This window comes from Rhinopithecus bieti, unplaced genomic scaffold (assembly GCF_001698545.2).
Source record: "Rhinopithecus bieti isolate Rb0 unplaced genomic scaffold, ASM169854v2 scaffold_68553, whole genome shotgun sequence".
Taxonomy (NCBI): domain Eukaryota; kingdom Metazoa; phylum Chordata; class Mammalia; order Primates; family Cercopithecidae; genus Rhinopithecus; species Rhinopithecus bieti.
Window position 1 is genome coordinate 27,516 of NW_016826183.1, and position 26,113 is coordinate 53,628.

General features: G+C 48.0%; 1 protein-coding gene across 1 annotated transcript in view; it reads left to right on the forward strand.

The window, feature by feature from the left end:
- The window catches only part of ADAMTS16 (ADAM metallopeptidase with thrombospondin type 1 motif 16), a gene marked incomplete at its 5' end in the record, with an annotated part of 59,236 nt that overhangs the window by 25,998 nt on the left and 7,125 nt on the right, over nucleotides 1-26,113 (forward strand). The window contains 3 exons of the mRNA XM_017863343.1: nucleotides 15,458-15,659; nucleotides 15,762-15,956; nucleotides 18,085-18,309. Of these exons, the coding sequence (XP_017718832.1) occupies nucleotides 15,458-15,659; nucleotides 15,762-15,956; nucleotides 18,085-18,309 (622 nt within the window). The remainder of the gene's footprint in view (nucleotides 1-15,457; nucleotides 15,660-15,761; nucleotides 15,957-18,084; nucleotides 18,310-26,113) is intronic.

A 26,113-nucleotide genomic window follows, 5' to 3' on the forward strand; every position in this document is an offset into this window, starting at 1 on the left:
TCATTTCTAAGTATTAATCTAAGAAACCCTAACGCAATAGCGCCAGAAAAGCCTGAAACTAGAGGAAGAGGGAGGCCATCATTTTAAAATCCTTGTCGTAAAGAAGGAGTTACAGCGGGGAGGGTTCATGTCTGTAATAGAATGGGAAGCTGACAGTGTTCCCAAGAAATGAAAAGCCAAAGAACGGAAGCCCATACAGTGGCTAGTGAATCCTCCATGATTTAAATTGCATTTCACACCTTGAGAAATGAATTAAACCATCTCCTGCGGGAAGGTCATTCATTTCAAAAGAAAGAAAAATGAACCTACGTTACTCATGAAGTGTTTAAATTCGTGTTAGACATGTAGGCTTTCTCTAGAATACCACGAAATAGCTCCTGTGAGAGGCAGGAAAAGATATTTCAGATGTTATAGACAATCTGTATGTGCATAATGACTAAGGGAAACTTGTTTGGAACAATCAAGGCCCTGAATAACTTGACACTGATTCAATACTGAATCATTCAGGACTTTTTGGAAAACTGCTCTGAGTAGATAATCAGCCAGAAAGTAGAAATACACAACTTTTACCAGGAGTAATGAATTCTATAGTTACCTGGGTATAAAATAGATAGGCATCACATAAATTGCCATTGTCCAGTTAAAATATTCAACCCCACAAAATTACTAAATATATACATTTATCCCAGGTCATTTTAGAGCTAAGCAATGTTAAATTACAAACTCACATCAGATTTTTCTCCAGCTAACTAGCCAGGCTTGTAGAAGTTGTATTTATCTGGGAGCAATGCAGCACAGTGGATAAGAACTCAGGCTCATTGGGCTTCCTTCCTGATCCTGCTGCTCCAGCTGTATAATGCTGACCATCATCAACCTCTGTGGCTGCAGACAGGGCCCTCGGTGTCTCTAGCCTTAGCTTCCTTGTTTGTGAAATGAAATTCTAATGCCATTGCCCTGTAAGGTTGTTCAGTGGGCTAATGTATGTGAATGGGTTACTTGGTATGTGTGTGCGCTTTAAAAGGAACCAGAACTAGTCATGAGAGTCCAGGCCCTGGGCTTCCTGGGTTTAATCCCATCCCACACCACACTTATGTCACCTTTCTGCACTTTACTTTTAGGAAATAATAGCATTGGTCCACATCATTGGTTTGTGGGGAAAATTAAACCAGTCAATAGATAATAGAAAAAAAAGCTTAGTGCCCTGCCTAGTGTTTGGTTTGCCCTGCAGGGTCACTGATACTGCAGTGGCTATTAATAACCAAATTCATATACTACGTGTAAGGTGCGGCTGGTTTGCTTTCTTACTTGCTGCAATGTTTGAAGCCGTCTGCATAAGCTTCATTTCGTCCCTTTAAGATTTGTAAATATTTTTTTAGAACTTCAGGCTTTAATATGTGGGGCTTGTTGTTGTTGTTCGTTGTTATTGCTGTAGTTTCATTGTTAACATTCCCAACAATGGGGTCATTTGTCCTAATCTCCCAGTAATCCATGATGGCTAGGCTCGACGTAGGTATCAAGCTCCAACAGGTCTATCTTGTAAGGTGTCTTGGGTGCTTAAAAACACTAGTTGTTTCCTGGTTTTCGCAGATATGTCCAATTCTATTATTTATAAGTAGAATTGGTTAAATCAGCAGGTTGGCAACCTATGGACTGTGCACTAAGTGCAGCCTGACATACCTGATTGTATAAGTCAGGTTTCCTGAGAACGGTCAGGCCTGTTCATTTACACGGGGTCTCCAGTGGTTTTCTCACTGATGCAGCAGGGGTGAGTCCTCGCAGCAGAGATCGCCACCAGCCTGAAATATTTACTATCTGGTCCTTTAATAAGATATTTGCCAACTTTTGGGTTAGATGAAAGCATCCTCCAGCAAAATGCGTGTCTTAATCAAAAGTGCTGCCTCTACATCACCTTTCAATCCGGGCAAAATAATAGTGTTAATGGCATTGCCGCCACGAATTTCCAAGTAGTTCAGAAGACCTAAAGCTAGTTTCAGTCTGCAGTCATCTCATTATTAGCGTGCGAGTATCTTTTGTTGACTTAGATGATGTATTGTTTAGTAAATTTATCTTCTCAGCGATTTGGGAAACATATTTCCTTTCTCAAGAAACTGGCTTGTCTTCAGGATAGGGAAATTTCCCTAGGTAAAGAAGCAAGTCAGATCTGAAATCATCAAATCTGTGTTACACACAAGCTTGTATTCTTTCAGCTGGCTTTCACCTAAACTGTATGAGGAAGACATTTCCTAGCCGGCTGTTAAAATATCTAAACAAAGTCAGTGGTCTCATGATCACAGTCCATGAACTTTGTGGCAGAAGGGCCACTTCTCCCTGGGAATGTTAATATCGGTGTTGCCCAGGCCGGACGCGGTGGCTCACACCTATTATCCCAGCAATTTAGAAGGCCGAGGCGGGTGGATCACTGAGGTCAGGAGTTTGAGACCAGCCTGACCAACATGGTGAAACCCTGTCTCTACTAAAAATACAAAAATTAGCTGGACGTGGTGGTGCACACCTGTAATCCCAGCTACTCAGGAGACTGAGATGAGAACTTGACAGAAGCTGCAGTGAGCTAAGACTGAGCCATTGTACTCCAGTCTAGGCAATGAGAGCGAAACTCCATCTCAAAAAAAAAAGGTGTTGCACAAATTGGAGGCCCTAAAATTCTTGTTTCCATGATGCAGTGGGCTTCAGCAGCTTCTGTTGGGAGTTAATCAAGTATTTAATATCATTTTTCTGTTTGAAAGGAGGGATTTGTAAGAGGCACTGGTTGTCCTTTCTTTCCCCTTGTAAACCTTCATGGCGTAGGACATGAAAGGCCTGTTCTTCCCACTGTGACCATTTGCTTTCATTCTCTCCCCAAGCGAGGTGGAGAACACCTGTGCGGGCTCTTCCGGCATCATTGAGATGGCATTCACTTTCTTTTCGTTAGGTGTAAATAAATCCATCCAGTTACCGCTGCTTGGGAGCATTGTTTTCTGCATTCTTTCAACCTCCCCGTTCTTCTCATTTTAGAAATTCCAAAATTTCTCAATAGTTCTCATAAGAGTCAATATTCCAAAATCACATAGTGTCCATGTAATGGCCACATAATTACATCATTTTTACCCATGCCAGAAAATCATTAAGAGGCAATATAACAAAATTAATGTCTGTGTCTCTGTGATTTTTTTTTTTTAATTCATATTTACCAGTCAGGTCTTTAGTGGTTCTTTGTTGATTTTCAGAAGGGATGTATATAATAAGTATTTAATAATACTGCTGTAGGGAAACGTGGCTTCCCCTCTTGTACACAGGCTGAGGGACTGAGTGTCTGGAATCCTGTGGCCCACATGTGAATGACCTCCCTTTCCCAGGTGAGGGTTGAGGAGGAGAAGAGACAGGGGACAGGATGAGGAAGAGACAAAGGGATGAAATCATGGTAACCACGGCCAGCCCTTCCTGAGCACTTCCTCCCTGCTAGTCCTCCCAGCCTGCCCAGCACTGCATAGAAAAGCTACTGTGACCATCTCCCCTTTGCAGAGGAGAGAATGGAGACACTGGTGTCCAATGATTTCCTGAAGGCCATCCAGCTGGCAAGGTTGGAGCTGAGAGTGGAACCCAGGCATCCTGACTGCAGAGCCCCCGCTTCCCTAACCCTGCACCACAAGGCCTCAGACACAGGAAGGCAGTCCTCGGGCGGTCAGCCAGCCAGGGTCATGGACCAGGGCAAGACTTCACAAAGAACTTTGGTTTGTGTTGTCCTGTTGGTGCCTGGTTATAACTTTATGGATTTCTATATCCACAGGCAAAAGCAAATCTGCTGAAACACAGGTACATTATGGTGAGCCCAAAAGGAAACTTCTATATTAATATATATATATATATTACTATATTTAAGAAATAACATAGCTCTGTGTCTGTGAATTGAGGAGGGTGATGTTCATTGTCAACTGGTCAACAAATGTTTAGTATTTTTACTTGTGCTCAGTCCTGTGAGTTTCACAGAAGCATTGACGAAATGTCAAATTATAAAGCGTAGGTTTTGTGGACAGACAGCATGGCCCCCTCTAATGGAAAGGAGGCTCTAGTCATAGTCAAGCCACCAGCCTCTCACCCTTGCAGCCTCAGGAGGTTTGAGTAGAAATTTCTACCTACAGTCTAGATTCCTCTAGTGTCTTATTCATTCCCCAGTCACAGTGATCCTTCTAAAATACAAACCTGGGCCAGGCACAGTGGCTCACGCCTGTAATCCCAACACTTTAAGAGACTGAATGGGGTAGATCACCTGAGGTCAGGAGTGTGAGACCAGCCTGGCCAACATGAAGAAATCCTGTCTCTACTAAAAATACAAAAAATTAGCTGGGTGTGGTGCAAGTCTGTAATCCCAGCTACTTGGGAGGCTGAGGCAGGAGAATGGCTTCAACCGTGGGAGGCAGAGGTTGCAGTGAGCTGAGATTGTGCCACTGCACTCCAGCCTGTGTGACAGAGTGGGACTCCAGCTCAAATAATAATAATAATAATAATAATTTTAAAAATACATATAAAATAAAATACAAACCCAGTACAGACATTTCTCCAAGTCTGGCCTTCCATGACTTTCCATTGTCATTTGCTTGGTATCTAAATGCCGTCATGTGGCCTCCGTGACCCTCCAGGACCTGCTACTGCCTCCTCCAGTGTCTTCACGGACCCTGTCCTAGCAGCCCTCATTCCTGCCACACTGAAGACCTCCTTGCCCTGCTGTCACCATAACTTTTCACTGTTGACTTCCTGCACAGCCTATCTTAACATCCACCCCTTCTTGGGACACATTTGTTTATCATGCCTCTTCATAGCCATTCTTAATGTCCAGGGAGGCCCTCGATTGGGTCTGGCTGGGTGCATGAGCTTGTGGTGCCTGGCTCATGGGCCCCACATGGTGTCTGTGACAGGGATAACAGGCTTTCCCTCATTCCCTTCAACACAGCAAATGCCGTGGATGGATGGAAAGGCACAGGCAGTGCGTCTCACAGGAATGGAAGCCACAAGGACCCTGTGAGTCTAGGGGACCTGGTGGAGGACACAGAGATGGAGGGCACCTTGACAGGCCATTTCCTGGCCTGTGTGCAGGTGGCAGGAAAAGGCTCTGATGGTGTCATGGTTTTCTAGCTCTTTTTTAATTTATGAGATGTGATTCCTAACATTGGTTTTCTGGTGATGGTGCTAGCACATTCTTAGCTCGATAGGTGTGGCATTGAACCTGAGGACAGTTAGGAGCCATTGCCTCGTGTGGCTGTGTGTTCCCAGATTCCTTTCTCGGTTCCCTCACGCAAGTCCTTTGTGTGAGAAGAAAATATTCAGTGGGCAAAGTGGCCTCCTGCCCAGGACGAAACCCTCAGAGCTCCTTCATGCTGTTTCCTCTTGATCTGCAAACCAGTCTCTTTCGTTCCCTTAAAATATGTGATTTCATTCTTGCTATCCCTTCATCACCATGTCTCTCTTCAGCACTGTCAGAAAAGAGCTGGCCAGAGAGCACCCCAGGCCGGGTTTCAGGAGCGGAGGCGGTCAGGTTGTCCTGGAGCTTGGATGCTGTGAGAGGGGGTTTCTCTGTCCTGAGATCGTGAGCAGCTGTGTTTCTATCCTTGTCCGTGCCTTTCCAGTATGCTTGCAGTGAGCTTGCGTTCCTTTCTTTTAACAGGTTAAGAGTTTACTATATTGCTGAGGCAGGGGCCACATACAGGGCAAGACTGCCAAATTGAGCGTTTGGTAAAAAAGCAACCAGTGGACATGTTAGTTAGGTACTTGGAGTGACCAAATGAACCCTTAGGTCTGGACGTAAAGGAAGCAACACTGGAGACTTGCCATCCTGTGGTATCTTTGCCAACACAGTCCATCTTTAACAGCTGAGGGGCCCTTTCCTGGGAGCTTTGAACTCCCAGAACCACTGACCCACTGGGGCTTGTGGACATCCAGAGAGGTGGGGGGTGGAGGCCGCAGGTCCATGTGCGTGAGCCCTGTGTCCTGGGAAATGGGGAGCCTTGGAGAATTTCAAATGTTGTAGTAGTGCTGTGTGCTCATGTTCACACTGAAAACACTTCTTCTTGGCAGCAGAGTGGAGATTGGCTTTTATCAACTCAGACTCAGAAGCTAGGGGACAATTAAGGAGCAATGCCTGTGAAAAATGACAGGGATCTCATATTGGAGTTCTGCAAAGAACCAGAACCAATTGGATGTGGATGTGCCTGTGTGAGGTAAAGGCTCTCCTGGTTGCAATCCTCTATAAGACTTCTAAAGAAAACTAACTATAATTCTTTAAAAGCCTGCCTTTTCTTTAGCTGACAAGAGACAAATGAAGGAATTGGCTTATGTGATTGTGGGAACTAGCAAGTCCAAAATCTGCAGGACAGATCAGTGGACCAGAAACCCAGGAAGGAGTTGCAGTTTTGCAGTTCAAGTCTGAAGCCCAGAATTCCCTCCTTCTGTGGAGACCTCCCTCTATTCAGGCCTTCAACAGATTGGATGAGGTCCACCCCCATTATGGGAGTCATCAACTTGACTCAAAGCCTACAGATTTGAATGTTTATCTCATCTAAATATGCTTTCACAGAAATGTCTAGAATAATGCTCAGCTAAATATCTGTCTACTGCAGTCTAGACAAGTTGACATATCAAATTAACCATCACAGACCTGGACACAGCCAACATGAATATCAGATACACAGGAGGGAGTAGCTTTGCTGGAAAATCGGGAAGCAGAGTCTGTGTGATTTGGTGGGGTCAGAAAAAGGCTGGAGGATGAAGCCAGGGGCATCCCACTTCTGGGATGACAGGAAGGGCAGGTGACAGGAAAGGAAGAGGGAGCAAAGATGGGGACCACTGGCTCCGAATGCCCGTTACCCGCCAGGCCGAGATGTCTGTAAGCAATGGTTTATATGGCTGTGGAGCACAGCAGAGAAGATGGGGGTGTCGACACCAGGCAGAAGAGAAGACATCTTACTCTGATGAAAAAAGTAGATAGAGGGAAAAATTATTTTTAAAAAACGCACACACATACCTGAAATATTTATGTTCACTTAAAAGACATAAATGTGCATTCATTTGCTAATTCTTTTAATTATGATCCGAACTGTTTTTTGAGTAGGGTCTGCCTGTGGAAGGATCTAAGTGGATTATTTCATAGAACATGCTCATTGCATATAATTTCCAGTTTGAGTTTCTTTAAAGAAGGATGAAGCTTGTCCCATTTATCTGAGTGGGAAGTCATTTTAAAATTTTTATGTTTCCTCAATATTTTACTTTTGTCTCAGCCACACCTAATTTGACAGCAATGCCATTTAATGACTGGTCTCAGCTGAGTCATTCCAAAGATCTAACTTCGTTTTCACAGAAACAGCTTTTCTTTTCTAATGCTCGTGTTTCATAGAGCTACACCAAATTTAATTATATTACATAATTCCAATAACAAGCTCAGCTGCCATAAACAGATTGGAGGACAGACTCAGCCCATTCCCTGTGAGCCCTGGAGTGGCAGCAGAAGGATGCTGACATCCCTGGGCAAGGCTGGCACCTCACCCACTGGCGCTCAGCATGGTGTGGGCGGCCGCCAATGTGCTTTGCCAAGGGATGAAGAGGCGCCGTGAGTCTCATGTGTCAGTTCAGAATGACTAAAGAAGAGTTTCTAACGAGGCTGGAAGTAAACCAGTGGGCAGGGAGGAGCCCATCCAGGCAGCACATCTAGTGTCCAGAGATGAACAGAGCAGACAGGTAGAGAGCCACTAGCACAGAAATAGATCCAGAGAATACTCTAGTGCTCTGCCCTCCAGAGGGTACAAAGCCGAGGGTTCTTGCACAGGAAGTTATATACCCACTGGAAAACCACTGTGTGCTTCCATGTCGGGGTAGCAGAAGAATGTTTGTACCCTGAACAGTTATCAGTACATCCATTACAACCTTCTATGTCCAAATACAATGTAAGTTTAGGATCTTGCCCTGAGGGTAGGACATCCTTGGCTAGGAATATTTCCACAGTTCTTAAGCTGAGTTGTTTAGGAGGCTTGAAAGAACGTTAATATTGGAGATCATTACCTTTACTTTTCAGATATCTGTATTTCAATATTGGAAGAGTCAGTATATAAGGAAGCAGCCATGGTCCATCCCAGCTCTGAAACCCCTTTGGTTCTGGGAGGGTCCCTCTTTGAGAAGGAACTCAAGCTTCCATGACTTTGCACTCACAGAGGCTAAGTCACGCACTCTGGACCAGCAGCCTGCTGCAGACACGCTCTTCAAAATCACCAGGGCTGTGCAGAACCAGAGAGCCTGCTCCACAGAGGAGCTCAGATGGGCTTTGCTGAGATGCGAATGACAGGGAATGAAAGCATCTGTTTTCCTCCGGAAGAATCGATTGACCAGACTCCCCTGCCCTCCCCAGTTTTTTTATTGGCACATCCTAGTTAGTCCTCATAATGGTTGAAAAATAAAATTAGTACAACTTTAATACAAGAAATTGAGGCCACAAAGGGGAAGGGAGGATAGCTCAGAACTTTTGTGGTCAGTCTCAGCGATTTTCTGAAGAGCTGGATGTCACATTTCCAAAATCATGTTTCCAAAGCTGCCAGTCATCCAGGCCCCCGGGGCTTTGCACAATTTCAGATTCCTGACCCCTAACCCCTAGAGAGCCAAGGCCATCTGATTTCTGGTTCATACAGAACAGGAGCGAGACCAGGAATGTGCAGGTGTTTGAGAGCCCACAGCAGCTGCACCTCTGTGCTGTTTTTGGGCATGAGAACTTGGATGTTAAGCCTGGTAAAGAGGGAGTTACCTCTTACTCAGACAGGACTCAACCTCAGATGGAATTAGGTCTAGATCATTAGGTTGCCTACCCATGTGTTACCACCCCAGGAGTTTTTAGTCTACAGCAAAGTTATTTGTAGTAGAAACCATTGGCTCAATGGGTGGGTGTTGAAGGGGCACAGAAGCAGCAAGGGAGAGGTGCCCTTCCAGCACAGAAACCTGAAGAGGGCAAAATACTCTTGTTCTTTGGAGCAGAGTAGGAATGATTCTGATTGCGACAGCAGTGCTGTTTTGAACAGGGGACTGGCAGTAAAATGTGCGTCTCCTTGCTTCTGGGAGCTCAGTCTCCACATACAGAAGACAAGGCTGGTAAGTGTGATCAATGCTGGAGCCCTTCCCAGCGCATAGAGGGTAAAGATGGGGACCACTGGCTCCGGATGCCCTTTACCCATGAGACAGAGATGTCTGTAAGCAATGGCATATATGGCTATGGAGCGCAGCACAGAGGATGCAGGAGTCAACACCAGACAGAAGAGAAGACCTCTTACTCTGATGAAAAAAGTAGAGTGCCTTGCTCTTCCTTCCAGTCTTCCCTGGAAAGTGGGCAGAGGGGCAACCTCCCAAGAACCAGAGCGCTGTTGCCATTTAGAGTTGACCGGTTTCCCTTTTAAAAGGGAATGCAAAAGCCCCCAGGGTTCTGCAGAGGAAACCCTCAGCTGAAGGGTTTTTGTTGAAAGAGGGAATTACCGAGACTGTCTGTTTTGAAAAACGAGGTCAGTTTCTTTGGTCTGTGTGTCTCATAATTCCATGTTCCTGTCTTTCCCCCGTCACTGAAAGCTCTGTAGATCATACTGATTCCTTTGAAGATAAGATCTGATGACAGGATGGTGAGACAGGAAAACCTGGTAAAAATGGCATGCTGGCCTCGGAGTAGTAACTCCTCACACACCTTTGGCTCCTCACAGTCCCTGAAGTTGACGCCCACAGCGCCGCCTTTGCGGGGAGCTTTGATGTCCTCGGTTTGGCTTTGTGTGCTTCAGCAAAGAAATCCTGCATTTAGAGGTGAAAACAATTCAGTGTCTGTCTGGCTCATTGTAAATCTCTCCTTCGGTTTCACAAGTCAGGCAAAGTGGTTTGACTTTTGAGGCTGAAGAAAATGAAGTGACTGTCAAGTTGCAAGCTTCCAAATGCTCACAGCGAGCCCTGGGGTGCTGGGCCCTGATCCTTACCAACCAGTCATCAGAAATGGGCTGTCCGTTCCCATGTGAAAAACCAGACCAGACCCTGGCATTAACTCCTAGATGGACACCTCCCAGGAGACAGTCTGAGGGTACTGCCCTGCCAGGCAGTGTCAGGAGCATCTATGAAAACCAACTGCGGCTGGGAGGGATGGGCTGGCATGTTGTTGTCATTTCTGATGTCCTGACTGCTGGGTATTTGGAGGATGTGATTTCTGATATACTGACTGGTGGACTTTAGGAGGATTTGGAGACTGGAGTGCATTGCTCCAGAAGGCATCGTGTGTGGGCACGGTGCAATCTGTCTAATAACTCGTTCTACCTTCTGTGCTCATTTATGTACTTGGTCACGGAGATCATTGTTTATTTCAGAGCTGGACTTCTACCTTTGAACTTACTTGGTGTGTAGCTGGCACCAGGTGATACTGATGAAGCGTCCTTTGTCCTAGACCCGTAGCAAATCCCCAAGCCAGCCGAGGAGGATGACAAGCTAAAAAGGCCCTTGGCCCCCTGTCAGACAGGCTTAGGACATCAGTGTCTCCCAAGTTCTGCTGATCTTGGGTTCTGTGCTTTCAGCTTACAGCTGGCCTGCACTCTTAGTTAATTTGTTAACTAATGTTTTCCCTGTGGAAGAGGCAGATTTTTCCAGTTGTCATCTGTTTATTGTTGAATGTGCATTGTTATCTTTAAAACATTCAATTTACTTACATTAGATCTCAAATTACACACGTGAAGATGCTGCTATTTTATATGAAGACATGGTTGTTGTGTCTTCAAAAACCAAGCAATATTGATCCTGTCAGACCACGTTGGCAGCTGTCTTGACCCCTGGGCCATTGAATCTGCAGTGTATGAGTATCTGGGTATAGTCAGTGACATGAACGGTTTCATGTAGAACAGCCTGCTGGGAAGTTGTGACCCACACACCAGCATGCGGAAGTCAGGAGTCCCCACGTCTAACTCTGATGCTGAAGAGGCACGGCGTAATGAATGCTGTGTTCTAAAGTTGCATCTCACGGCATCCAGCACCCATCCCTCTGGACTAAATCCAGCTGGCAGCTGGATCCAGCCCCATTGTTATTCTCTGTCTTTATTGTGTTATGAGAGATTCCTGTGTAGGATTCCTAGAGTTATTCTTGAAAATGGAACCACAGAGTGCTGGATGGTGAAATTTCGAAAAGAATCAGCAGACAAAAGACACTGAAACTAAATTCTGAAAGTGAGGCTTGGGGAGACGTGCTGATGTGAAAGCCGCAGGCAGAACACGGCTGCCCTGGTGGGGCTTAGCCCTTAGGCAGCAGCTCGGGTCCAGCCCAGGGCTGGCCTCTGTGTCTGAGTTGTCGTTAGGGCACATAATCTGCTGGTGTGGTGCGTCATGACAAGGGACTTTACTAAACCCTTTTTGGAAACTGGCATTTTCAAAGAAAGCATTACACTTAAAAGCCAAAATGTCATTTAATTTTTTTTAATGGGGAAGAGGGAGTCATTTTGTTGAGAAATGACTAAAGACTGTTTCGCATTAGGGATATTGCATATTGATTAGATGGTACCAGGAAATCCTGGGTAGACTGTTACATGAAGGCTATAAACCCCATCACTTTTCTGGGCAGTGTTGAGAGCCACAAAGGTGCACCCTGGGAGGGAGCCTTGGGCAATGGAGGTCCTGAGGGTCAGTGGAAACTGTGTCTCCAGAGTCCTGTCTTGGAAACTGACTGATTTGGGTAATGCCAGCCACTTTGCATTCTTCCAGTTGGAAAACCAAAACAAAGCGAGAACACTTGTGGCCACTGGTGAGCTACTGAACACAGCTTGTTACCGTTCATGGAACCCTCAGACATTAGCACAGAAGCTTGCATGGATTTTGACTCATTCGTGAGCTGAAGTGAAGACATTCCCCTAAAGCTCGGTTTTTTAAACAAAACAGACACTCGGTGTTTCCAGACGTGGTATGAAGGAGCTTTGTTCCGGAGGATTGTTTTAATGATGTGCAGCTAAGAGAGAAGGCAGAGAATGGATCCACCCAGTTGGAACGTCCTAAGGTGGTGGAGACAGAAGACTTAACAAGGCAGTGTGAAAAGCTCTTGAACAGCCAACACAGTGTAGAACACCCATTGTAATTTATAAAGCTGCATGATTGAGAGAGCAAATGTAAGAAATGGGAGGAAAGTTAAAAACAACAGGAAAGCACACAGAAGCGGCCACAGAGGAACCGAGAGGCTTTACCTGCAGAATGATCACAGCCAGGAAGCCCATAATCAGTCTTTCATAATGAGGGTATGTAATTTAGGTGGCTTAACATGGACTTAAAGAAAAAACACTAGGCCGGGCGCGGTGGCTCAAGCCTGTAATCCTAGCACTTTGGGAGGCCGAGACGGGCGGATCACGAGGTCAGGAGATCGAGACCATCCTGGCTAACACGGTGAAACCCCGTCTCTACTAAAAAATACAAAAAAAAACTAGCCAGGCGTGGTGACAGGCGCCTGTAGTCCCAGCTACTCGGGAGGCTGAGGCAGGAGAATGGCGTACACCCGGGAGGAGGAGCTTGCAGTGAGCTGAGATCCGACCACTGCACTCCAGCCTGGGCGACAGAGCGAGACTCCGTCTCAAACAAAAAAAAAAGAAAAAACACTAATCTTGTTGACACTGAAAAATTGAAGCATCACCACAATCCATGCGGGGCAACTCCTACAACCCTGACGTGTTTACTTTTTATGTGGACACAATTTACGTTTTAGTCTTTTATAATTTTCTTAAAACTACAGTTGAATCTTTTCGGTAAAAACACTTGGTGCAAAATAATTCAAAGCTTCTACAAACCAAAGGATGTAAACTATCATGGTGCTCGATCTGAAAGCCGTAAGTCATGTGGTGTGTTCGGGGTGGAATCAATTCTGTTTCCCATCAATTTCCCTCTCCTTTGAGGTTCTGCCACCTAATTCATCCTCAGGACTTTCAGAAGAGTCCAAACCTTGGCTCTAAAATGACTTGAGTCACAGACTCCCTGGAGAACTTGAGGAGAGGCCCTCATCATTTTGCTCAGAAATCACGTCCAGCCAGCCATGCATAGAACTGGGGCAGTTTCAGGATATTCCTGGATCTCCTGGAGCTTGAGGTCCAAACTTTTTGTCTGTATTTTCTTACTTAGATATCTGCATACCTCAATCCAGATTGTGGAATTAGAGACACACTGAAATGTGTTTATAAAGGCTTTGAAGTATAAGAAAAACGCTTGTTTTGGACAATGAATTTTTATTTTTATTTATTTATTGTATTCTATTGTATTTTTTGAGACAGAGTCCCGCTCTGTCACCCAGGCTGGAGTGCAGTGGTGCAATCACAGCTCACCACTGCCTTGACTTCCTGGGCTCAAGTGATCCTCCTGAGTAGCTGGGACTTCAGTTGTATATCTCCTCACCCAGCTAATTTTTGTAATTTTTGTGTGTGGAGACGGGGTTTTGCCATGTTGCCCAGGCTGATCTCAAGCTTCTAGGCTTAAGAGTTTTCCTCCTAGGCTTATTCCTCCTGCCTCAGCCTGGAATTACAGTGCTGGGATTACAGGCATGAGCCACCACACCCAGCCTAGCCAATGAATTTTTTGAATGTTGAATAAAACTTGCACATACTGCCTGCTCTTGACCATGTTAAAAATATGTTTACACACAGACAGCACCGGAAGCAGGAGTGAGGAAATCATCGCAGTGATGTTCGTAGGAGGAATCATGGTGGATTTCCCTTCTCCTTTCTGTCTCTCTCTCTATAACTTGGGTCCACAAATGCCATCCTCGAGAATACTTCTCCCAGGTGCCGTGGCTGCTCCTCCGGAGTTCCTGGCCAAGCTCCCTGGGCTTCTGCTTTGACACCTAAACCTGAGGGTGACTGTGGGATTCAGTGTGGGAGCACAGGATGGAGGGTCAAAGGAGGAGCCTGGGCATCGTCACAAGTCCTCGGGTTTACCCTGAGATTCAGGAGCAAGTAACTGTTGCCCTGACTCTACTCAGCAATGCTGTAGAGTGGAAGACAGGATACCCCTGCCCTGGGTCCTCAGCACAGACACAGCTGCAGGCAGAGCCTTGCAGGCAACCTCTAGGTGGGACCCTTGGTGCCCTGCACTGATGTGCTGCAAGGAGGTGGTGGGAAGCCAGCTCCCCTCCCATCCCCTTGTGACTGGCCCACAGGGGGTTGCACAGGGAAATTAACATGAATGGAAATCGTCAAGTCCTCAGAAGTGACTCCAGGAGGGAGCGCAAGCCCTCCTTCCCAGTGAGTCCCTGTTATGGGGTCACGTTTCCCCCTTCCTCTTGACAACTTCTCCAAGGTGCACACCAAGTCCTCCTGCAGATGGGCTTGTGCAAAACCAGCTGAGGCTTGGTAGACACACTCAGGCACAGTGTCTCGATCAAAGGTGATGCCACTGGACAAAGCCTGGCTCCAACTTCACTCCGCACCCCATCACCTGACAACATGCATGTTGACAGGGTATGCTTTTATCACCAGGAAAGAAAAACACCTTTACAAGCATCCACAGCTGCTAACAAATCGAAAGAAAGATAATCTGACTTCACGAGCCTCCTGCTGGAAGAATGCGTGATCGCTTACGAAATAATCATATGAGAAAGTTGAACCAGAATCTGAAGACGCCTCTAGAACAAAGTACTAAAGAATTAAAAATAGAAAACAGAAGAACACAAGAACCAACGTCACAGAGATGTAATTCCAAGGATCCTGTAATCAGCAAAAAATCAACTTCCACACTGTGGAAGACTCAGTAAGGGAAAGATCCTCTTTCTCTAACAAATATATCGAACATAAACAAAATTTAAGGGAAAGCCTAAAGACTGAAAGAGAAGATGTGAATCTGTTGCACAATCTGGACTTTATTTGGATTCCTCAAACAAACATATCAAATCAGGATATTGATGACACCTCTGGGAATTGGAACACTAACTCTTCAGGGATGTTAAAGAATCATTAGTGCTCTAGATGTTATGATGATATTATGGTTATGTTTTTAAAAAATCCTTATTCTTTAGAGATTCATACTGAGATATTTTCATGTCTGGAATCACCTTCAAAATGCAGTAAGGGTTGGGGACATACACTGAAATGTGAAAGTTGAGTGGACAGGAACCCATAGATGTTTTGTATTTTATATGTTTGAAATTTTGCATTTTTAAAAAAAGAAGAGAACAGACACACTGTGCCGAAGAGAGTTCTTTCCAAGTCCACTGGAACCCAAAAGCCAGAGGAAGGGAAAGAATGGCATAGCATGAATCAGGATCAGGAAGGTGAGAAACAGCAGGGGCAGGGAGACTCTGGTAGGAGTGCTCACCCGGGAACGGTGGAACTGAAAATAACTGCACACACATGACCGTGGCTGGGAAATCTTGCCGCCATCTCCACATCAGGTGTGGGGCCGCTTCTGTCAGAGTGATGGAGCCATCCCTCACCGAGGTCTCTTTGTCCCTGCCCAGCTGGTCCGTGGGGAACTGGAGTGCCTGCAGTCGGACATGCGGCGGGGGTGCCCAGAGCCGCCCCGTGCAGTGCACACGGCGCGTGCACTATGACTCGGAGCCAGTCCCGGCCAGCCTGTGCCCACAGCCTGCTCCCTCCAGCAGGCAGGCCTGCAACTCTCAGAGCTGCCCACCGGCATGGAGCACTGGGCCCTGGGCAGAGGTAACCTGGGCGAGGTTGGCATGGGTGGCGGCAGGGCCCCTGCATGATCTGCTGTGTTGCACGTGGACCTTGCTGGGTGCTGATCCTGACTGTTCTGTGCAGTGCTCACACACCTGTGGGAAGGGGTGGAGGAAGCGGGCAGTGGCCTGTAAGAGCACCAACCCCTCGGCCAGAGCGCAGCTGCTGCCCGACACTGTCTGCACTTCAGAGCCCAAGCCCAGGATGCATGAAGCCTGTCTACTTCAGCGCTGCCACAAGCCCAAGAAGCTGCAGTGGCTGGTGTCCGCCTGGTCCCAGGTAGGTACACCCTGGTCTCGGGGGAGCAAGGTTGACCAGATTTCCCCACTAGGACTGCCTCTTCTCTCCTGGTTTTCCTCTTCCCGCTCCCGCTCCTCTCTCTTCTCCCTTTTTATCTCTTCTTGACTTCCTTGCACTGCCAAGTTTCTGGTCTGCCAGCTTTGGACCACCCTCTCAGCTTCCATCAACTTCATGGGGTTGCTTAATTTCCTTTGGCTTCTGAATCATGTCCTGGGGGCATCTCACACAGTGGCATCCATGTCCTTATCACTGGTCCGGTGTGGAGCAGAGGACAAGAGGGTTGAGGGGGTGTGAGCGTGAGAATAGGGGATCATGTAACTCCCGGGCAGGTGTAGCCACATTCCAGGAAATGCGTGGCTCCTGGAGAGCAGGAAGAACATGGACTGCTTGGAAAGAAACAGTACCCATCTCCTGAGACAAGTTTCTGGGGGCAGCTGTTCTGTTTGTGAAAGGAAACTCTCCTGTATTGAAATCAGTCACCTGGTGCTGCAGGAGGCTGGGAAGCCCTTTCTTCTGCACCATTCAGGAGCTGTCCTGGACCCCTTCATCATGGGAATCACACTGGAATCATTAGTTTGGAATACTGATGGTTTCATGACTAGCTTTGGACCAAATGGTTCCAAAAGTGCTTCGGAAATCTTACACCCCACAGAGTGGTAACAGCACCACCAGCCAAGCATGAACCTGTCTGAACGGGGTATTGAGAGATTACTGTAACCCAGGGCTGCACCTCTGTATTGCCACAGCAGTTGTGGGAAGAAAGCTCCTCCCTGATCCCACGCTCCTCAGGGAGGGACCCAGGTCTCATCAGGCACTGTGTTTTCCCCACCCTCGAACGATGCCTTCTTTATTCAGATTGGTAGGAAGTGCCAAGCAAGGCATTGAATCCTGTTGAGACACTGTTTCAGTTTGTCACTAGAAAATAAGAGCACCCTGGCTCGCTTAAGTGAGCTTGCCATTGCTAACAATGTACTTCAGGTCCTCTTTCACCTGGAGGGTAGGAATGAGTGTCCCGTAGAACCGAATGCAGTGTCATTGGAAAACACATATCCCTGTGTGCATATCCCTAGAGGCAGAGTCTACAGAAACTAAGTGACATGGGCTGCATAATCTGTGAGCTGTGTCCAGGTAGACAGTCCTTGCCCTGAAATTGAATACATGCACACACACACATCCCACACCACACACACACACACATGCCAGAGCTTCTCTCTTAGGCCTGGATCAGCGAGCAGCCAAGAGGAGTGCTCCAACTCCTCTCCGTCTTCCATCAGGATGCACAGAAAGCACACCTGTAAGCCTAAAGATGTGAGTGCGAGGTCAGGACCTGGGCGGGTGTTGCCACCTGGGCTTCTCTGCTGGGGAACCTGAGGGCGCTTCAGTCAGAGGTCCACTGGAGCTGCACAACATCGTCCACTCTACCCCAGCAGGAGACAGCAACACCAGGGGCCGGGACCTCTGCCCCAGAGACCCTCCGTGCCCAGTCTGTGGTGGGACAGTGTACCTGTACCCAGTGCAGCCTCCCGCCTGGGCTGCTGGTTTGCACAGGGCACCTCTGCATAAGCCAGGGTGTCTGCAACTGGAGCAGCTCAAGCTTAGAGCCTGCCTTAGCGGGGAGCTAAGGGATTTGCTCTCCATGCACCCTTCCTTTCCTCACAGGCAGCACTCGGATTCCTAGGGAAGATTGTGAGCCCAGAGTTTCTTCTACGTGCCCCTGCTTTGGGAACCAACATCACTGCAGCTGGGTGGGTCAATCCATGGAGCCGTGGTAGTTACCACATGTACTTATGTATTAAGTTTCAGTATGTTCCAATATCAATGACAGCCCAACATTTTAATTTTCCAGTGAAATGGTAGCTTTAGAATTATTCCCTTCATGGTTTCTGACTGTCCTGCCCCTACTTATGCCCCATGATGCCCTCAAAGTCCTCTTATCTTTAATGATAGATTCGATAATGTCTCTTAAAAATGCTAAGGTCCAACAATTTTCACTGAATGTTCACACTTACACAGATGTTCAAGCAGATAGCTTTGATATTTTAACCCACAGATTTTGCAAAAAAAGAGATTTTTTTTTCACGGACATCTTTTGTTCTCCTATTTGTAGTGCTCTGTGACATGTGAAAGAGGAACACAGAAAAGGTTCTTAAAATGTGCCGAAAAGTATGTTTCTGGAAAGTATCGAGAGCTGGCCTCAAAGAAGTGCTCGCATTTGCCAAAGCCCAGCCTGGAGCTGGAACGTGCCTGTGCCCCACTTCCGTGCCCCAAGCACCCCCCGTTTGCTGCTGCAGGACCCTCGAGGGGCAGCTGGTTTGCCTCACCATGGTCTCAGGTAGGGGAGGCGCTCGGTTCCTGGAGAGTGGGCGAGCACAGCTCGGGCCTGGGGTTGGCACGTGGCTCCTGGGGATGCTTCTGCGAGGGTGTTCCTCCAAAGCTGGCCAAGCCACTGCATGAGGTTTTCTTTCCAGAGCGTGTGCGGGTGGCCTGGTTCCTGGGTGTGGGTGTGGCTGTCTGAGGATGGTCTCCAAGTGTTGCTGAATCTTTTAGGGCACATGTGTTTTCCTCTAAATGTCACCCAATGAAGTATAAGGAAATGCAATGCTTTGGGTAAAAGCTGGGCTGAATTCCCCAGAGATGAGTGTGACCGGGAAAGGAATGTGGGCCCTGGAATAAATAGGTGGTTGTAAGTTTACGGTTCTTTTCAGCCCACCCTCGGCCCTCACCGTTTCCTGCTGGGGTCCCTAGCAGCCTCACACCCACAATGGAGCGGGGGTTCCTAACTTGAAGCCTTTGTTTCTGTGTTCATCCTCGTCGGAGTCTGTGCCTGCGCCTCGCTCCGCCCCTCAACGCCGCTGGCGGTTCTGCTTTCGGGTGGTGGTAGGCCCAGACCCCTGAGGAGTTCCGAAGGCTGATACGTGGTTCTCTGCAGCTCACCGCAACCGTGTGCGCTGGCTCGTGGCTGCCCAGCAGAGTGGCACTTTATCTGGCCCTCTTTTCCCATCTCTTGGCTGGGAGAGTGAGCCTCTTTCCAATTTACACAGAGGTTCTCTGCCTGCTGCAGAGGTCCTGGCTCTGATTCTCTTGTTTCGGAGAGATGGAGGTGGAGGGAAGCAGGCAGAAGGGAACAGAAGTGACTGTGTGTGACAGCAGCCCCCTACATGCGCTCTCTCACTGTCTTGCCCATCTCCATGAGGGTCCCTAACTAGGCCCTCAGGGAATGAGGGATTCCCACAGTGGAATGAAGAGGAATAAGCACAGGGACGACAGCTAGCCCCCACCGAGAGCCCCGTGTGCTGGCGCTGCTCTGAGCCAGTTCCTTTCTGTCTCCTATCAGCCCTGTAAGGGGGTGACATTATCATCCCTATTTCACAGATGAGGCAACTGAGGCACAGAGTCAGCCCCCACAGTGCTGGTGAGAGGTGCGAGCTCGCCTGCTCAATGGGGGCCACACGCATCGTCTGGCTTCGGAGAATAGTCAGAATAGTCTCTGTATCGGGGTCCTTGGGTCCTAGCGATGTTGCTGCCCGGGGCCCTCTGCTCTATATCCCCACTTCTGGGAGGCAGACAGAGGTTGTCTTTCCTGGATGAGGGCAGCAGAACAAAGACCTGACCTGATGGGAGCCTGTTGTCATGGGGACTGAATGCTGGTTGCTAAAAAGCAAGTAAAAATGACCTCATGCGTGTGCTTCTGCTTCCCACCTTATCAAAACACCTCCACCCTCCACCAGGGTTGTGTGACCATAAAAGGTGGCATTTGCCCCAACACACCCAAGGTGAAGTCCTACGTTGATGGTGCCACCAAGATGCCCATCACCAAGAGTTTTCCTGCAGCCTCCAGCTGGGCCTCCGTGGTTTCCAGCATCTGATTCCAGAGGCCACTGGGCTGTGGCCTGTGCTCTGTCACTCAGAAAACCTTTCACAGGTCCTTGTCTCTCTCCAGAGACATTTCCCAAATGATCAGCGTGGTGCCTGATGCCACAGGAATAACCCTATCCACAGTGAACGTCCAGCCTTCCCTCTCTGCCCACCTCTTGCCACTGTCCACAGAGAAGTCCCTGCTTGAACTCTCCCACGAGTCCTCTTCCCGGTTTGCCCACTCATCTCCTCTCCAGGCCACCCTGTCCTGGGTCCCTGCACTGTGCCAAGTGTTGCTGTGAGCTCTCAGCATAACAAGCCCATCCCATGGAGGAGGGAACGTCCTCCCAGGGAGCACCTCACACCCTCAACCTCCCCCAGGGCCTGTGCTGAAAGGAAGTATGGACAGAAAACAGATAGCTGCCTGGACACGCTTCCCATCCCATAGTGGGCCCCAAACCTAGTAAGGCCAGCATAGATCAAGGCTGCTCAAAAGCACATAGGATCCCTCTAATCCCGGCACTTTGGGAGGCCGAGGCAGGTGGATCCCTTGAGGTCAGGAGTTCAAGACCAGCCTGCCCAATATGGTGAAACCCCATCTCTACTAAAAAATACAAAAATTACTTGGGCGTGGTGGTGCATGCCTGTAGTCCCAGCTATTCAGGAGGCTGAAGCAGGAGAATTGCTTGAACCCAGGAGGCAGAGGTTGCAGTGAGCCTGGATGATGCCACTGCACCCCAGTCTGTGTGACAGAGAGAGACTCCATCTCAAAAAAAAAAAAGAGAAAGCACATAGGATCACATGAAAACTATCAAAAATGATGTTTATCCAGATTGCTTTGTTATGCTACATGTTTTACATGTATATTCTCTATATTTACATGTGTGCATATTCACACACATACATAGTCACACACACACACACACATGCATAAACCACATACACAGTCATCCCTCTCTATCTATGGGAATTGGATACCAAAATCTGAGGATGCACAAGCTCCTGAAGGAAGATGGCACAGTATTTTCATGCAGCCTGCACACATCCTCCAGGTGCCTTAAGCCATCTCTGGATTGTTAATAATGCCTAATACAATGCTACACATCACTTCATTCTCATGGAGTCAGTGTAGTAAGTGGTGCACTTTTTGAAATTTTATGAAAATTTTTTTCAAATATTTTTAATCTGTAGTTGGTTGATTTGGTTGGTTGATTTCAGGGATGTGCAACCTACAGATAAGGAGGGCTCACTGTCTTTGATATACCATATATATGGCAGCCATGCACCTAACCCATACTAAGTATTCAGGAAATGCTTGCTGAATGGTGAATTTTAAAGGAAAGGCAAATTCAGTGAACGAGTCCCGGCAGCTACTAAGATTCTGTCTTTGGAGAAGTTTCCTCCCGCAGCACAGACCATCAAAGCACACCCTTGTCTTGGGTTTTTCTTTCATTGTCCGTGGATACTGTGCATCTGTTGAGAGACCTGTCTGTGATGGTGTCATCTTTAAAAGCCAAAGGTAACCCTCATTGGCCAACCGTGTGCTTCCTGGCTGCTGACCCATGATGCAAGTGGAAACAGACACACCCAAGCACATGGCTGGTTTGGGGTGGGCTGGAGAGTGCATGTGTGGGTTTAGGAGATCCAGGCCATGTCCTCGTGTGTGTGTGTGTGTGTGCGTGTGTGCGCACGCATGTGATCAGAAGAGGGAGAGGCACTGCCAGAGAAAGCAAACAGAATGTGGCCAGACGAGCTCATAAAGAGTTGTGCACAGTTCACATCCCGGTCAGGTGGCCAGATCACCTAGTAACAAATTTGATTGGGTTTTTAAGGATTGAGGAATTCCTGAGATGGACCTGCCAATGGGGCAAAACCCACCACAGGCCACTCCGCAGGCAGAGGAGCGCAGAAATCAGTGCAGGTGCCTGTTGGGCAGCCAGAGTCAAGGTGTGAACAAGGGAGGCTGAGCTCAGCAACCAAGCATCCCCTGAATGCTTGGTCAGTTGGAATCACTGGTCCCTGACAGTGACCAGCTCTCCCCAAGCCTGTGTCTCTCCTCTTGTGTCCACCATCCTCCAGCTGGTAGGACCCCACCCCCATTGCACAGCCCATCTCTCATCCTTCCTAGCTCCCAATTCCCTTTTCTGTGGCCACTTCCAGCCCGCCACTGGTCATCTCTCCTCTGGAGAGGTACCCCACACCATGTCTCATTGGCAGCGTCCTGAGCTGAGTAATGTCTCCAAAACTCAAGTCCGCCCAGGACCTCCGAATGTAGACTTATTGGAAATAGATGCAGATGTAATTACCTGGGCTGACATCATCCTGGATTAGAGTGAGTACTAAACCCAAGGACTGGCTGTCCTCGGGAGAAGACCACAGGAAGACACAGAGACTCCTCACGTGGGGAACAAGTGGTGGGTGGCACTGGCTGCGTGATGGGTGACAGAGGCAGGCGTCGGAGTGGTGCCCATATGACAAAGAACACCGAGGGCTGCCAGCACCAGCAGATTCTGGACCAGGCATGACGGGCTCTCCCTCAACCTCCAGGAGGAACCACCTCTGCTGCTCATACCTTGATTTTGGATTTCTGGCATCCTAAACTGTGGAAGAATAAATTTCTGTTGATTCAAGCCCCTAGTTTGTAGCAATGATTACAGCAGCCCCAGGCAACTCACGTGGGTGTTGTTTGTGTCCTTGTCTCTTTGTGTCTGTTCCTGACCCCAGAGAGGGTCAGCTGCCTGCAGGCAAGTGTCTTCTTTCACTTTAAGTGCTGCAGAGCCCTAGCCCAGAGCCACGAGGACCAGGGGTATGTGAGTAGCAGGGGCTGGGTCTCACTGAATGCCCGTGGCTTCTGCTGGCACTTGGACTTCTCCTGTGTCAACCAAGAGACACAGAATCAAGACCTCAGGGCCCTGTGCCTCGCAGCCCCTGTGGCCAGGACATTGAGAAGGGACGGATTTGCTGGCTCTTCCACTCTCGGCCTTCCTGACTCCTCTTGAACCGGAGTAGCCCCAGCTCTGCAGCCCTCTGCCTTCACTCACACCCACCACCACCTGAGACCTAAAATCAGCATTGCCAACTTAAACCTAGCCCTGCATGGGAAGCTGCAATGAACCAGGCAAGTTTGACATACCCCCCCCCAAAAAAAATCACACATTCTTATTGTTTCATCTAAATCTAAGGGAAACAAACAAATATTTGTCCAAACCGATTTAATCCACCCTGGAATCTTTCTTCAGTATTAGCTACAATTTTACAAAAATAAAATCAGTTCAAAATCTCCTCCAAATGACACCACGCTTCACCCTGCTCGCTGGAGCTCTGGGTGTGCGTGTGTGAGACGGCATTGCTGTGTATCAGTCTGCTTCTCGGTTTTTTTTTTTTTTTTTTTTTTTTTGAGATGGAGCCTCGCTGTGTCACCAGGCTGGAGTGCAGTGGGGTGATCTTGGCTCACTGCAATTTCCACCTCCCCAGTTCAAGGGATTCTCCTGCCTCAGCCTCCCAAGTAGCTGGGACTACAGCTGTACGCCACCACGCCCAGCTAATTTTTGTATTTTTTAGTAGAGTTAGGGTTTCACCACGTTGGTCAGGCTGGTCTCAAACTCCTGACTTCAGGTGATTCACCCACCTCGGCCTCCCAAAGTGCTGGGATTACAGGCGTGAGCCACTGTACCCAGTCCCCTTCCTTTCATTTTCTTCTGAGTCTGCTGTCTTTTGAGCCAGGTGAAGCAGCAAGTGAGCTAGGCAGCTGAGTCGAGGCATTTCTCAGGCAGACACTTTGCCTTCTCTGTCTGTAAGAAATGTGGGTCAGGGACAAAGAGGAAACTGAGGACCCTGAAACTGAACCCTGTCCTCTGGCTGCCAAGCCCGCATTCCCCACCCCCCAGCTTACTGCAGAGACTTCAGCAAATTTAGAAAGTAGAAAACAACGTTTATCATTATTTAATGTATTCCCTAAAATACATCTAAAACCTAAACTGCATCTTTAATAGCTGTTGCCGTTCTGAGATACTCAATCTGTTTGTCTAAGTCATTTTTACCATAAGCTGGCTGAAGTCTTTATCCACCATGATTCATCTGCTGCGTTCTGAGGTTGTAACTTTTTCTGGGGGTGGTAATGGCTGAAAGGGCTATGTTTACCGTAGCACTTGCGCCCAAGTCTCTGCCTTCACACTGTGGGAACTTGTCAGACGGTAATGAATGGCCCGGGCCTGGCTGAACTTTGCCACCAGACAGGCTTATTCTTGTGACAGTGTAAAGATCGCCGTTCCTATTATTTGGTCTGCAGGATTTCTATTGATTTAAATGTTTTGCTTATCTTCACATTTCATGGTGCAGGGCAGCGCAGGACTGATTTAAATCACTGCAGTCATTTGGGCTTAGTGTCAGGTTGTTCCCACGCTAATTTGGTCTGGGAATGGCTTGTGTGCAATCACCTGTTGGACATTGACCCCACATGTAGAGACAGGGTGTGCCCTTGGTGCTGGGCAGTGTGGGGCAGCCCTGGCTCATTCTAGGAGCTCCCCACAATTTGGTCAATTTGTGACCAGGACAGAGCACACACTGATTTGGAACTCATGGGCACTGAGGGGCAGCAGCCATGTCAGAGAATGAATTTGATTTTCCACCGTGGCAGTTAAGCCTGCATAAGACTGCATCCTGCACCAAGCGCACACAGGAGCATACATGTGCCTGCGTGTGTACACAGATGCACACGGAGTGCATGGACATCTCAACCGATGAGGCTGTGTGAGCGCTGCGCAGTCCATCCCAGGGTTATCCCCTGGACCCTGATCTAGTCTCCCACCTCTGATAATTCCACAGTAAATCTGCTCTCATCATCTTCCAAAATTATGTGGTGCCCAGAAAAACAAGAACTGGCCTGCTGCTGGGTAGAGGTTACCACACACACCTCCTGAGTTTGAGGGAGTTTGTATTTGGAACCAGTGGGGTTTGTACAAAAATTCACGACCTCGGTTATGTGGACAGCAGAGGTTTCTGTGAATAAGGCCATTGAGGTCTCTGCCATCCCATCCTGAAATGAGCATGGACATTTGGTCCTGGGATAGTGGGAAAGTTACAGGGCAGAAGCTCTAAACTGGGAGAGAGAGAGTGCACCAAGGCTCTCAGGAGGAAGGGGAATAAAGAGGGGGACTTGGAGCAGGCTTCTCAGGAGAGACTTCACAGTAAGAAAATAAGTGTGTGAAGCCTATGGCCTCCAGGAATTAGCATGTGTTTGTTTATTTTCTGTTCCCTTTGTTTGAGACATGAGCTCTGCCCTGCCGAAGCCCCAAGGTTGTCATGCTTACTCTGAGCATGCTGGAGAGAGGCCACCAGAGCTTCATTCGTGAGGGAGACTGGCAACCTCAAGTCCCACTAGCTCCTTTCCATAAAGAGCAGTGATGTAACAAGGAGGAATTGCTCCAATTAAAAAAAAAAAGCCTGGACGTGGTGGCTCATGCCTATAATCCCAGCACTTTGGGAGGCCGAGGCGGGCAGATCACAAAGTCAGGAGATCGAGGCCATCCTGGCTAACACGGTGAAACCCCGTCTCCACTAAAAATACCAAAAATTACCTGGGCGTGCTGGCGGGTGCCTGTAGTCCCAGCTACTCCAGAGGCTGAGGCAGGAGAATGGCGTGAACCCAGGAGGCGGAGCTTGCAGTGAGCCGAGATCGCACCACTGCATTCCAGCCTAGGCAGCAGAGCGAGACTCCATCTCAAAAAAAAAAAAAAACAACAACAACAACAGCAACAGAAAAACAAAACAAAACTAGAAGCAAATGTTCTTATACAAAATGCATCTCTTTTATTTTATTAATGACTAAGAGTAATGATTGACTTCCTATTCTTCAATAGTGTTCGTGTAGTTGTGTGGTTCATCTCTGGTACATTAGCTGCTGAACTCTCTAAAAGCCTGGAGCCTGCCACTGAAACAGGAGCATACAGAAGATTAGGAGGGAGAGATTTTCTAGTACTTCAGCGCTCAGGAAACTTGGTGCTTAGTCCATGTCTTGGATTAGACTTGCTGGAAGGGGGCTGGAGCTAATGCTATCTGCAGAGCCTCTCTTAGAGCCTGAAAGTTAACAAGGTGGCCTTTCAGGTGAAGAAGAAGCTGCCACCATTCTTGAGGAAGTCATTGAGTCCTAAGATGACCAAAAGGCCCTGCTTGCAGGACCTCGGGGAGAACTATCCCCCTGGACACTGCATTGATGGTTTTCCACATCCAATTTCCCAAATCCAACAGTCTTGGCAAGAGCCCCTGGGCTCACCTGGGACTGG